The sequence below is a fragment of the Dichotomopilus funicola genome (assembly GCF_033296635.1).
Source record: "Dichotomopilus funicola strain CBS 141.50 unplaced genomic scaffold C8A04scaffold_21, whole genome shotgun sequence".
NCBI classification, from domain to species: domain Eukaryota; kingdom Fungi; phylum Ascomycota; class Sordariomycetes; order Sordariales; family Chaetomiaceae; genus Dichotomopilus; species Dichotomopilus funicola.
In genome coordinates this window covers 297773-311708 of record NW_026944042.1, presented here as the reverse complement: position 1 = coordinate 311708, position 13936 = coordinate 297773, and the positions used below count along the sequence as shown (strand labels likewise).

Sequence of the window (13936 nt, the reverse complement as noted above, 5' to 3'; positions counted from 1 at the left end):
ACCATAGCAGCAGGGCCTTCATTTTCAACCATGGTTTTGAAATGATATGATGCGATCAACAGGTTCGGTGCTTGGCTGACGTTGTTGCAAGAAAGTGGGAGTTGCAAAATACCATGAGTGAACACGTAAAGATTATTGACGAACCAATTTCTTGCTTTGACAGAGCAATTGCTGTGGATGCAACTCCCTACTCGGAAAGTGTACTTGAGGAATAGTGCATTTGGAGAATCAACAAGCCGGAGCTCAAAAGTTGGACCCCCGCCTTTGGCCTCTTTCAAAGCTTTAACTGTTAGCCGAGAAGCATTGCAAGTCTTTGAAGTTAAAAGTTGTTGATAGTTTCCAGAATTTTGGCCAACTAGCCTTAGAGGTTATGAGTGAAACTCCTGTAATACTCACAAAGCAAATCTATAGAACACAAGGGAGCTACCATCCTAATCACCAAAACACATATCCAAGTCATTGAGCCCGAGTGCAGAGTTGAGATTCAGAAACATCAACCATACAATACTCAAAACACTCCTTATTACCTCTCTGTCTCTCTTCATCTCCTAGCTCAGAACAACCACCACACTCAAGGAACCCAAAAAAATGCATAAACAAACAAACAAGTTCAATAACAGCGAGAAATGCACTATTTCCAATCCAGACTCCAAAATCGCAACTCCAAATATGAACAAACCATCAAAAAAGCCAAGAACTCAAAGAAAAGAATGAGAACCAAGTAGCAAGAAGACAAAGCCACCAAATACAACCCATCTACCACATCCATACAGCATAGACATAAACATATCCAACAGCAACACCACCCCCCTTCATACGCAACTCATAATACCCAGCTCATCATCATCCCCAAATTCCAAACCCCAAACCACACCCCCGCCTCACTCACCCCTGCCTCTTCAAACTCAACAACCTCTTAATCCCCCCTTTCTTCTTCCCATCCCCTTCTCCCCCACTCACAACCCCATTCCCTTCATCAGGCACCACCACACCGCCCTCCCCACCCCTCTGTCTCATCACCATGCCCTGGCCACCTGCGGCAGCAGCAGCAGCAGAAGCGGGGAAATGAGGCGGATCCTCCAAGAACCGCGAAATCCGGCTCTCATCTTCCCCATCCAGCTGCCCGTCATCATCATCATCATCTTCGCCCTCATCCCCAACAATTCGACGTTCCGCTTGGCTACGAGGGTAAGTATGTGGCCCTGCACCGCGTACCGCTTGGCCAGTCTGCCCAGGTTGACTCTGGCTCTGGCTCTGGTTCTGTACCTGACCCTGACCCTGTGCTAGTGCTTGCGTCTGCGTCTGCGTCTGTTGTGCCTGCAACTTTTCCTGGCCCTGGCCCTCAATCTCCGCTCCACCAAGCTCATCGTCATCCTCGCCCTCATACTCATACCACAACCGCGGCACCACCAACCGGTACGGCACCGTGCTCCCGCCTGGGTCGCGCGGGCTGATTTCCACGTTCAGCGTCACCTCGATCGCACCACGGAGATCAACAGCGTAAGCGTCGTCGTCGTCGTCTTGGTTCCCGCTTCGGCCGCCACCGAAGAACTTACGGCCTTTGGCTTTGGTTTTGGTGCGGTTCTTGGCGGCGCGGAGTTGTTTGACGGACAGGGTCGTGGGCGCACGGCGGAAGGGGTTGGGAAGAGGCTCCTTTTCTGTCGGGCTTTGGGCCTGGGTTTGGGCTTGGGCTTGAGGTACCTGCTGAGACTGCTGCTGCTGCTGCTGCTGCTGTTGGTAAGGTTGGACGGGCCCGCCAATACCAACACCACCAGCAAACTGCCCCCCAGCACCGGTCATGACCGGCTTCGGCGGGACTGGCGGATGGTACTCGTCCGAAAAGTCATCCCTCATGACCGGTCCCGGTGGCTGGCGTGCGGTAGCAACCGGCGGCTTAACGGAAAAGTAGTGCTCATCGCCCTGGTCGTACTCACCATTGTATCCGCCGCCACGGGTACTAGTCGAGGAAGCATAATCCGTCCCTGCCAGACCACCGCCGCGCAGGCCAATCCGACCGGGCCCGGGAGCAGGAGGATGACCAAGTCCAGCAGAAGTAGCGGGGGCACTATTGGGGGCACCCCGATACACATATTGCTGCGCCTGCGCCTGCCTTGGGCCTTGCGGTCCGCCCTGCGCCGACGAATACCCACCATCATCCTCATCCGACTCCGCACCCCACACGCCATTGATGCCCCCATCATCTCTGACACTCCTGGCTCCTGTGCCCGTGGCCGTGGAGCTGTTGCGCTTCTTGAACAGCCCTCCAAATTTACTGGACACCGACGAGCTCGACAGAGTGCGCTTCAGAAGGCCAGGCTTACCGGAGCGGCCGACTTCATCCGCGCTCGCGGCGCCCGCCCTTCGAGAAAGAGACCGCAGTAGACCGCCGCCGGTGTTGTTGGTGATGGGCGGACGAGAACGGTCCTTGGGGCCGACGAGGCCTTCTGGGCCGCCGGTCCGAGAGCGCGAGAAGGAAAGACGCCGGAAGATGCTGGATCGCCTGCGCAGAACCTCACCGCCGGCACTTCCCGGACGAGAGGATGCGAGGTCGTAGGCGGAATCACCCGGCGCAGGTGTGGGTGGCGGGGTATGACCGGGTACGTATTCGCGAATGGCGCACCAGTTGCGGTGGGGAAGCAGGTGCTTGTTGTTGCGGGGCTTGCCGTCGACGCCGTGGGCGAAGATGGGGATCATGTCCTCGTCGGTCTCCTTGTCGAAGTGGTGGACCTTGTTGCGCTTGTTAAGCACGTCGGCGAGCAGGTCGGGCGGCGGGGTGTTGACAATGGCGGAGGAGATGATGTTGGGGATGTAGCGGAAGTCTTTGTGCTTGGCCAGGCCGAGCTTGGGGTTGGAGTAGAACTGGCCGACGGCCGCGAGGTGGACATCGCCGCTGAGGACGGTCACACGGATCGACTTGTCCGCGGCCAGATCCTGCAAGTCCTCCATGACGATGCTCCGTTCGTGCTTGTGGTTCTTAGCCGTCCAGTGGTCGTCCAGATCGTCGAGGACCTCGACGCCGCCATCAAAGCGGTTCAGCAGGCCGCCAAACATGCCCAGCTTGGCCAACGCCTTGACGGGGTCCATGACGCGTGAAGTCAGTCTGCGCAGCGGTCAGTAACTGCCCCTCTAGGGTCAAAAAAAGAGAAAGAAACAAAAAGAGAAACTCACAAATTCTCCAACCACACCAACCGGGGATAAGCAATCGGCACGCCGAGCAACACCAACAAATGCTCGACCCGGCCCTTGTCAATCTCCCCATAGCACCGATCCATAATCTTCTTCCACGTGTCATCACGCATGACGGCCTCCCTTGTCCGCTCGGTACGGGCATCGACGGCGAGCAACGCAATCTTGCCGCCCAGCGACATGAACAGGCTGCGGCTCAACTCGTTGATGTACGGCCCCGGCCGCACGCCCAACAGCCAGCTGGGCTCGGACTTCTCCGTCTCCAGCGGCAGGCTCTGGTGCTGGAAGAGCATGTAGTATTTGAAAGCGACGTTGCCCAGCCCGGAAAACACGGGCGAGTTCATGAAGTGGTGCGGGTACGAGCCGAAGCCGTCGATGATGTCGTGGTCGTCGTACATGTTGACCATGGGGATCTGGGCGTTGGCCATGCCGAACAGGCCCTGCGAGAACCACATGGCGTAGCGCTCGAGGTAGAAGCGCTCGAGCTCATCCTGCATAGCCGGCGTGAAGGGCGCACCGTGCTTGTGCAGCGGGTTCTTGACGTCCAGCCAGTCCTTGAAGAGCACGGCGTCCTGCATGCACCGATCATTATAAATCTGGTCGCCCCCACCGATCATAACGTGGAACGGCTGGCTCTGGTGGCTGTTGAGCACGTCGCGCCACATCGGGTCGGGCCCCGTGAACTGGTCCGGATTGGCGCTCAGGCTGAAGCCGTTGCAGCTGTGGAACATGATGTTCATGCTCTGCCCACGCGCGGGCACCCAGAATCCCGTCGACGGCCCACGGTTGATGCGGTACGCGATTCGCTGCTGCTTGTCCCGCAGCTCGACCTCGATGTGGAACCGCCAGAAGGTGTACCCGCGCTCGGCGTGTAGCCGGACCCCGCGGATGTCCTTGTACTTGCCGGCCTTCTCGCCGTCCATCTCGGCCCGCTTGCGCCGCGCAGCGAACGACCCAGGGGGGTCTGCCACGCCGTCGGGCAAGGGGTATTCGGGCGCGCTCTTGGACTTTTCGAACAGTCCGTCGTCTGTCTCATCCCGCGAGACGTCCCTGCCCTCCTCGAGGTGGTCCACCGGCCGGACGTAGAGCGTCTCGCCCTTGCGGCCCAGCTTAGGGTGCCCGGCGATCGGGTCGATATACTCGGGCGCCAGGTCGCCCTGTATCTCCCTAGGTGGAGGCGGGAGCAGCTCGATCGGCTGGGCAAACAGGCGCAGGATGGGGCCAATGTCGTAGGACGAGTCGGCATCCGTGGTCACGATCATGATGGAGCCCCTCCAGAACTCACGCTCCGCCGCAGCGCCGGCGCGCGACGGACCTCGCTCATTGCGAATACCACAGTACCGCAGCAGTGGGCCACACTTGAGGTGGAGCGGTGGCTTGAATCTCGTAGGGGCTAAACAGACACAACAGTCAGTCAACTTTGTTCAGTCCGGATATGATATGTGCATAAAATTGCAAACAAAACGAAAAATCAACAAGACTGAAAGGAAGAAAAGAAAAAAAGGCAGGAAAGATAAAAAAGCAGGGTGGCTGTGTACAAGAATATGGCAGCGCAATCCTCGAAAAGGCCGCATCGTTGCTGGCTAGGGAAAAGCAGCCCAGGCTATCCGAAGAATCGTTGTTGGCCACCGAGGGAGACGGGCTGAAGGGGCGCAACCCGTCCCAACGCCTGGCTCGGGCTTTGGCTCGCCGCGAGGCAAGATGCTGAGGCTCAAACGCAACGTTCCCAGCCCCAACACCAGTGCCGAAGCTACTCGTAGACAGCATCTGGTGGAGGGATGCAGGGCCGCTGCTACCAGTGCCATTGCCATTGCCATTGCCATTACCAAGGCCATTAAGGATGCCATTACGATTGACATTTCCATTGCCATTGCCAAGGATGCCATGGGCGCTGCCGTTCTGCATTTCCTCCCGGATGCTGGGGTAAATCACTGCCTGCAGATTAGGGGACCGCCTACCATTGTTTGTCTCGTCGTATTCGCCCTCAAAGGCTTCGGCCTTTTTGGGCCGCGACGACAGGCTGTCGCTCCGCCGCCGGGTCTGGGATTGCGGTTCCCACCAGGCGGCCTTCTTGTCTGGCGCCGGCGGCGGCGGCGCCTCGTCCAGGTCGAGCAGATTACCCGACAGAGCGCCGACGGTCCCCTTCCTCCACTCGTCCAGATAGGGGGTTGGCTGAAACAGGCCGTTGCCTGGTGTAAATTTCTCGCGGGCGTGGTACACGAGGTCGGACACATGGTGTCTCTCTGCCTTTCCTATGACGGGAGCAATGGGGGTAACGGGGCCGGCAGTGCCAGCAGTGCCGACAGGACCGGTGGCGCCGCCCGGAAAGGCACCAGCTGGAGCACCAATGGGGGCCCCGGCAGGCGCACCGGGTTGGGGGATGTTAGCCGCATGTACAGGAGGGAATGCCAGAGGAGCAGCAGCAGCAGCAGGCCCTCCAGGAGGAACGGCTCTGAATGCGGGTGGTTGTTGAATTTGCCTCGGACCCGTCTGTGTCGGAACGCGGCCGAGGATCTGATCGGCCTTTCTCTGGCTGGGTGTCTTGGTGAGTTTCGTGGGTGTCGGGTACATGGCGAAATCATCCGCAAAGTCGTCATCGAGCAGGTCGGGATGGCTCGGTGGTGGCCGTCCACTTCGAGCAGAGACGTGAGCAAGTGGCGGTTGCGACGCATTAACAATCGTTGGCGTGATGGGCGTGACGGGGCCGCCTACTACCCTCGGCGTGCGAGCGGACACCTCGCCCGTGTTGTAGATCTCATCGGGCTCAGAAACACGCGTTGGCCAGGCATCACCGGGCGGGTTCTTCTTTAACTTCCTGCTGTTATTCCTCGACGTGTCACGGCTCGTCGCGGCTGACGTAGGAGTCGTGAGGTCCTTGGATACGGGCGACTCGGCTGCGCTCGGGATTTTGATATCGGTCTTGGCCGCGCGCTCGCGGAAGCTGAGGTTGCGCTGGGGAATGCCGGAGGCTGCACCTGGCACCTGAATCGGAGCTGGGATCCGGGAATCAGGGGTAACCGCGCTTGGTGAGGGACCACCGATAGCCATGCTATTCCTTCGTGGTTCATTATCGGGGGGGTTCTGAGAAAGTGGCCCGGGACGCCCCGGTGTAATAGGGGTAATTGGCGTAGTGCCAGGCTGTGCTTCACCCATGCCGGCCACTGAGGTCCGTCGGTCGTGGAAACGGACCTGCTGGGGGCTCTTCTCGCTGACTGCTGGTAATGGCGATACCAATGGCACGTCGTCCCCTGCCCCCCTGGCCGCTCCTGCACCCCCAGCAGCCCCGCCCATCCTTTCTCGGGCCGCCCGCTCGGCGGCTTCGGCTCGTGCTCGTTTGTCCTCCTTGGAGATGCTGTCGAGAGTCAGCTCCAGCCTCTGAAGTGGTGATCGGACGTCTGCGAACGGTTTGGATCGGTCGCCGGCCGAACTCGCGGCGGAAGCTCGGCGGGCACTTCTTTGTAGTGACTGCTCGGCAGCAGAGGTCCGTTTAGGTCGGCCATTGGGCCCGGGGGACACGCGGCCTAGCGTGGGATCAGTGAGGACCCGTTGCTGGGGCCGCGGCATGGCAGATTCTTCGAGCATGTTGGGGTTTTGCGATTGGGATTGCGACTGCGACTGCGGGTACGGGTATGGCTGTCCGGGCCCTGGCTGTTGTGCGTATCTGGAACTTGACGGGGGCATGCGAGGCGCTTCGGGGGCGGCCGGGGGCGGTGGACCGGTCAGGGCAGCACTGTCGGCGCTGGCAGCATACTCAGCTTCCTGCTCCTGGTTGCGACTCCTGCGCCGCCGTCGGTTCTCGAGCAGCTCGGGTGGGTACTGGTCGGCGCCGTAGGGTAGTGAGGGCGGGCGCGGGGTCAGTCCCTGGGCTTTGAAGCTCGAGGCAGTTGGCGAGACAAAGGGGCTCATAGTCGAGTCGGTGGGTGCGTCAGACTTTGTAGTCTGGACCGATATGCGATGCGAGTTTGACCTCGGGACAGCCTGGGAAGCCGGGGCATCCAATGACTGACGGCGATCGGGCAACGGGGCGAGGTCATCGGACAGACGGCGAGCTCTGGTTTGGCCTGCCTGTGACGGGGGAAGCTGGCCCCAGTAGGGAGTCGACATGTCGGTGGGTTGGGTTCGTGCAAGGCGTGTGTGCGTGCGTGTGTGCGCGAGTGCCGTCGGCGTGGTAGCGGGGTTGGACTGGCAGTGGGAGTGGGAGTGGGCGTGGGTGTGGACGTGGACGTGGGAGCAGGAGTGGGAGTAGCGGTCACTCGCGACAGATAAACTCAACTTGAAAGGCAGGTGTGGTGTGTCTGGCTTGCGGTGACCGTTCTACTCGCTGTTCCCACCTTGCTGGTCCTCGTTTTCTGCCCTACCAGTGACTAAGTGTGACAATGTGTTTGGGCACACGTTCGAGCTTGTCGTTGCAGAAACCCTGAGCTGCCACTCGCCCCAATGCTTGGAGGTCGTTTCGTCCTGTCTCGTCTCGTTTGCTCGCGGCCAATCCAGTTCGGCACTGGTTGAAGAGGTTAGGTCAAGTCCGGTAGCTCGACCAAGTACTGTGTCGACAAAAAAAAAGTCAATCGATGCCAGGAAAAACTGCAAGACGCAAACTCAAAGCTCACGCCAATTCCCTTCCAGTTCCCATTCGTCCACGAGCTGTGCAAGGCCGTGTGCCAGCCAATATTCGCAAGACACATGCACCTTCGGGCTCGAGCAGCCGTGACCAGCGCATGCCCCGGGGCGGGCGGCCAGTTATACCAGGGTCAGGTTCCTGGGTTTGCCGGGGGTTGAATCATTGACGACTGGAGGGGCCGAAGAGGACTGGGGGAGAAGAGCCCAGAGCGGGAGCTGCAGAATCCGGGTGGCCGGGGTTGCTCCTTCCCCGGCGGCTGAGAGAAGAGTGAGCTGTTCAGCGAGTGGGACCTCTAGCTCGGGCGGAAAGGGCGACCTTGGCGTGCCTGCGTGGTTGGGCAGGCTTTGCAGGCCTCTGCTGCAGGCCCCCGATCTGGATGGGAACGGCTCGCTGAATTGGCCGATTGAAAAGGAAGCAAAAAAAAAAATCGACAGGGGGTCTCCAAAAATTCAGAGGCGGGAAGCCCACTTCGATGAAGCCGTGTGGCCGGGGTTTCCTCAAACCGACGACGTCCCCCCATCAATTCGCATCTCTGACCGCTGCGAGGACCCGACTCGTCTTGGTTAGGTATTACGCGCATTGCCGAAATGTCGGTGGCTGGCCGCCGATTTGTGCAACGGTTCTCTTGCGGGATTCAAGAACACCGGTGGGGGTCGCCGTCGTCGAGTTCAACCATTGATATTCTGGTAACGGAACTTGGGGATCTCGCCATCGAAGAGAGCACATGGCGTCCACATGGAGACCGGACGAACCAGTGTTCTGTTCCTGAGTCGTTTGAAGATTGGGAGCCTTATGTCGAGATTGGACGAGCGAAGATGAAAGGCAATGGAACTGACACATCTCGCTGATGCCCACACACCGAGGACTTAATGGGGGCCATGCGTTGGCCCGTTGGCTTGTTCACTCCTCCCCAGCCATGTCATTCATGTGCTTGCCTTTTTGGGAAGGCTATGACCGCCAGCTTGGGCCTCCAGCGAGCCACGAAACGGGCGAGGCGAAGTCAGGTATCCCGATAGATAAATCCCCATTCGCGCCTAATTCCAACTTGAGGCCTATCTACCGCTTTTTTACTTTGTTTTCCGTCCTGTCTTGCCTGTTTTCAATGAGGGTCATGAAGCCGGGTGAGGCCGTTGACTGTGGTTTGTCCCTTCCGTCATCATCACCTCACAGGGAAGTTCGGCAGTTAGACGCCCCGCCAATTGATGAAATCCAAATTGGAGCTTGAAACCCTCTTTCTAAAGTCGAATAGCTGGTAACAGATACTTTATCAATTTTATTTCTTCCCTCGGCAACTTAGAGACTTGGTCAAGCAACCATGGAGTCAAGGAACGCTACCCCATCCTCGATCCAGTTTGCTTTGTTGATTTCGATGTCGTACAAGGCAGGGATGCGGAAGAACACGGGGTTTTCGTTATATTTGTCTCGGGCGAGCTGAATAACAGTATCAGATTCTTGCTACGTACCAATAGTAATATATGGACTACACGTAGAGGAAGTTTGAGGCAAACCCATAAGAAAGCACAAACTTTGAGAGCTCCAAAGGTCAAGGCCACGGCAGCTGGAAGACGGGGCTGTTGATTGGCTTGTTGGCTTATACAGGTGCCGTTTCGGCCCGCCCAAGGAAGAGGCCGCGACGCCTCATTCCATCTTGTGAAGTCGAGGCTTGGCAAGGGGTCTGTGGCTGACACAGCAGCGACGTACACTCGACACTGGACTGGCGAGTGACGACTTGCAACCGAAGGCCACCTCTCCACTTCAACGCCAGCGCTTTTGTAAAGGGGGATTCTTCCTTATTTTGCCAGGAACGACGGGATCCCCGCATTTTAATAATTAATTCATTACTATTTCTTTTGCAAAACCCACACGTTGAAACAGCGGTAACTCCTTTAGCCCCTGTGCCTGTGCACCCGGCACCTGAGTTCAACGTTAGTGGAGGTCCGGTTTGCCACAGGGTCCTTCCTTTCGCTTGGCTCGAACCGAGTTGCAACTCTGCGACACACACGTTTCCGCCCCCAGCTTTTGGCTCGAACTGGGCCGTCGTCTGGTTTTAACACTGCAAAACAACCAACGAACAAACCACACTTGAATTGGAAAGCCATCAGAAATAGGCTCACATGAACACCGCATCGAACTCCAAGCTCCGACCTTGACAGACCTACACCAGGCCCCAACAACGGGCTATTGCCCCCCCCCTCCCCCGGTCTCCTCCTTCCTTAGCCCGTCCCCTCGACGTTCCTCGACTCCCATCCATCGCCCACCATGAAGATGTGGTCTGGTGCGGCGTTGCTGGGCTTAGCCGCCCTAGCGGCAACCTCGCAAGTTCTTCCACGCAACTGGGACGCTAACGACTACTATGTCCTCCATCTCGACGCCAACACATCCCCCCACGAGGTTGCCCGGAGTCTGGGGCTCGCGCACGAAGGGCCCCTCGGCGAGCTACGACACCATCATATTTTTACGGCGAAACGAACCGAGCACGATGTGGTGAAGCGGGAATTGGCATACCGGAAAAAGAGGCGGTCGCTCGGCGAACGAGACGTGCTGGACGGCGTGCTCTTCTCTGAGAAACAGGCCCTGCGAAAGCCATGGGAGAAGCGCATCATCCCCCAACAACGGAATCCTTTACCGCCAGATCTCCCCCATAACCTCCGATCCACCGACCCGCCTGTGCAGTCGGCCGTTGATGCGCAGGCCGACCTCATGCGCAAGCTCGAGATCAATGACCCCATGTTCGCGGAACAGTGGCATCTCTTCAACACGGTCCAGGTCGGCCACGACGTGAACGTGGGCGACGTATGGCTGCAAGGGGTCACGGGGAAGAACGCCACGGTGGCAATTGTGGACGATGGGCTGGACATGTACAGCGACGATCTCAAGGACAACTACTACGCGGCCGGCTCGTACGACTTTAACGATAAGGTTGACGAACCGCGGCCGCGGCTGCAGGATGATAAGCATGGAACTCGGTGCGCCGGTGAGGTGTCGGCGGTCCGAAACGACGTCTGCGGCGTGGGCGTGGCGTACGACTCCAAGATCGCCGGGCTGCGTATCCTGTCCAAGTTGATCTCCGATGCGGACGAAGCCGTTGCTATGAACTACGACTTCCAGCATAACCAGATCTACTCGTGCTCGTGGGGTCCGCCAGACGATGGCAAGAGCATGGATGCGCCTGGAATTCTCATCCGCCGCGCCATGCTCAACGCCGTGCAGAACGGCCGCGGTGGACTGGGCTCCATCTACGTCTTCGCCAGCGGCAATGGCGCCCAAAACGAGGATAACTGCAATTTCGACGGGTACACCAACAGCATCTACAGCATCACCGTCGGCGCTATCGACCGCAAGGGGCTGCACCCGTACTACTCGGAGAAGTGCTCCGCGGGCCTGGTGGTCACCTACTCGAGCGGCAGTAGCGATGCCATTCACACGACTGACGTCGGCCAGAACGCCTGTTCCAACAGCCATGGCGGCACCTCGGCGGCTGCCCCGCTGGCCGCGGGCATCTTCGCCTTGGTCCTCCAAGTGCGCCCGGATCTGTCGTGGCGTGATATGCAGTACCTCGCCATGGACACAGCCTTGCCTGTGAACATGGACACGGGCGATTACCAGACCACCACAATCGGCAAGAAATTCAGCCACACCTACGGGTACGGCAAATTGGACAGCTCCGCCATCGTCAAGGCCGCCAGGTCGTGGAAGAAGGTCAAGCCGCAGGCCTGGTACTACAGTCCCTGGATCCACGTCAACGAGGATATCCCCCAGGGCGACCAGGGCATCGCCGTCGGCTTCGAGGTCACCAAGGACATGCTCAAGGATGCCAACCTCGCGCGCCTCGAGCACATTACTGTGACCATGAATGTTGCGCACGGTCGCCGCGGTGATATCAGCGTGGACCTGATCAGCCCTAGCAAGGTTGTCAGTCACCTGTCTGTCACGCGCAAGTATGATGAATCGACTGAGGGGTACGATGACTGGACGTTCATGAGTGTCGCTCACTGGTAGGTTCTCTTTCTTTCTCTTTCTTTTTCTTTTTTTTGGTGTGTCATGGCCTTTAAACCACTCCCGAACTAACAATATTAGGGGCGAACTCGGCACCGGCACGTGGACCATCGTCGTCAAGGACACCAACATCAACGAATTCAGCGGCCGTTTCGTCGACTGGCACCTCAAGCTCTGGGGTGAGAGCCTCGATGCCTCCAAGGCTGTTCTCCTGCCCATGCCCACCGAAGAAGACGACAACGACCACGCCGTCGTCCCTACCACCACCCTCAAGGCCTCCACCACCTCTGTCCCTCTCCCAGGCGGCACCAGCCCGGCTGATGCCGATACCACCGATCACCCCAACCGCCCCGTCAACGCCAAACCCACAGGCACCGGTACCCCCGTCCCACCGGAGGCCGAGGAATCCGCGACCGCCCCGGCGAGCACCGACAAACCCTCCACCTGGCTGCCCTCGTTCCTCCCTACTTTCGGCGTCTCCGCGGCTACCCAGGCCTGGATCTACGGCTCGCTAGTGCTGATCGTCCTCTTCTGTGCCGGACTCGGTGTGTACCTGTACCTCGCCCGGCGCAAGCGGCTCCGGAACAACCCGCGGAACGACTACGAATTCGAGTTGCTCGACGACGACGAGGACGATGATTTCGACGGCGGGGAAGGGTTAGCCGCCTCTGGCCGTGGCGCGAGGGGGTTTGAAGGAGCGGGCGCAGAGAAATTCGGTGCCGGTGCTGGTGCTGGCGCAGGTGGTGTCGGAGCAGGCGCAGCCGCTGGAGGGAGAAAAGGAAAGAAGAGGACACGAGGCGGGGAGTTGTACAATGCCTTTGCCGGGGACAGCAGTGACGAGGACGGGCTTGCGGATGACAATGACTTTGGTGGTCGGGGGGCAGCCGGTGGTGGTGGTGGTGGTCTCAGTGGAGGGCAATACCGCGATGGGTCGTCGGGATCGGACGGGAGCGGCTCGCCGATTCGGTTGAGCGAGAAGTTACCTGCTCCTGGGGCTGGTGCTGGTAGTAGGAGGAGAGATAGTGATGAGGAGGATGAGCATCATGTTGTAGGGGACAGTGATGATGACGAGGAGGAGGAAGAGAGTAGCGATGAGGAACGGGCGAGGAGGCCGTTGCATGGGGGGAATCGGTAGCGGTTTGCGCGTGTGCTGACCTTGCCTACTTTACTGGTTGCTTTTTTTTGGCCTTCTCTTGTAATTTCTGTTTTGTTATTTCCGGTGTTATGTTGTTTTGAATTGTGTACGTGGCCGTCTGTCTATCATCTGGCGTGTGTCTCTACCGTTATTTTCTCGCTCTCTATATATGACTGATCTGTACTAGGGTTCGTGGTGTATGGAATTCTACAACGAGCTAGAGGACGAGGGCTTTGGTTTTAGGACCGGTAGAAAAATCCAAGGTTTCTAGAGCGAGGCAACGAACGTACTTTCCAATTATTGCATGACTCATCAGTGGCAAAGAGACCCTTCATAAAAGGCAGAGTGGGTGTGGCTCTTAGTATGGATTGCGTCGGCTTGTCCTCGCTTTAGTGGCTTCTCATCCCCATTACATTCATATCTGAGAATTTCTGTGTTCATTGCTCGACGTTAAACTCAAGACTTGGGAACATAAGGCAACATAAACACTCAAGGCAATGTATAATTCAAATCTCAGGCCTCCCCTCCCATCTCCGCTGTGTGAAGGCAATAAATACTAAACCACCGCGCTTTCAAACTCTTCCCGCCCAACCTAACCATCTTTGTGAGAAAATCAAGAAAAAACCGTTTCTCGATAACGCCGTAACCCCCAAGTAGCGTGTAACCCCCCTCCGGAATAACAATGCAACAGGGAACCACCATGTCTTATTCTCGACCAACTCTTCGACCAACTCGTGTTTTTAAGCAGAGGATGCGTTTCTCCCCATGTGCCGTTTTCCTTGCCCACACCCGTCTTAGGTGGTCATTTCAAACCCGCCGTCTAGATACCCGACCAGCCCTCGAAATCATCTGGCAGGGAGCCGTCTTCCGTGGGTGTGGGGGACTGGTTAGTACTCCTATCGCTGCCCGCGTCGTCCTGGGCGTTGCGGGCATCACCACGTTTGACTGTACCCGACCCTGCCGATTTCTTCGGCTCCTCAGCTTCCGCTACCTCCTCAATC

General features: G+C 58.2%; 2 protein-coding genes across 2 annotated transcripts; one reads left to right on the top strand and one right to left on the bottom strand.

The window, feature by feature from the left end:
• Window positions 1-885: 885 nt before the first annotated feature.
• On the bottom strand, window positions 886-7290 carry C8A04DRAFT_11218 (uncharacterized protein; the record flags this gene model as incomplete). The annotated part of the gene is made up of 8 exons (XM_062776880.1): window positions 886-1026; window positions 1216-2065; window positions 2141-3100; window positions 3169-4579; window positions 4725-4953; window positions 5044-5438; window positions 5520-6401; window positions 6459-7290. 8 exons carry the CDS (start codon window positions 7288-7290, stop codon window positions 886-888), a joined length of 5700 nt encoding a protein of 1899 aa, XP_062638164.1.
• Window positions 7291-10063: 2773 nt separating this feature from the next.
• Window positions 10064-12935, top strand: C8A04DRAFT_36360 (peptidase S8/S53 domain-containing protein; the record flags this gene model as incomplete). Its single annotated transcript, XM_062783502.1, has 2 exons — window positions 10064-11799; window positions 11882-12935. 2 exons carry the CDS (start codon window positions 10064-10066, stop codon window positions 12933-12935), a joined length of 2790 nt encoding a protein of 929 aa, XP_062638163.1.
• Between the last annotated feature and the right edge of the window lie 1001 nt (window positions 12936-13936).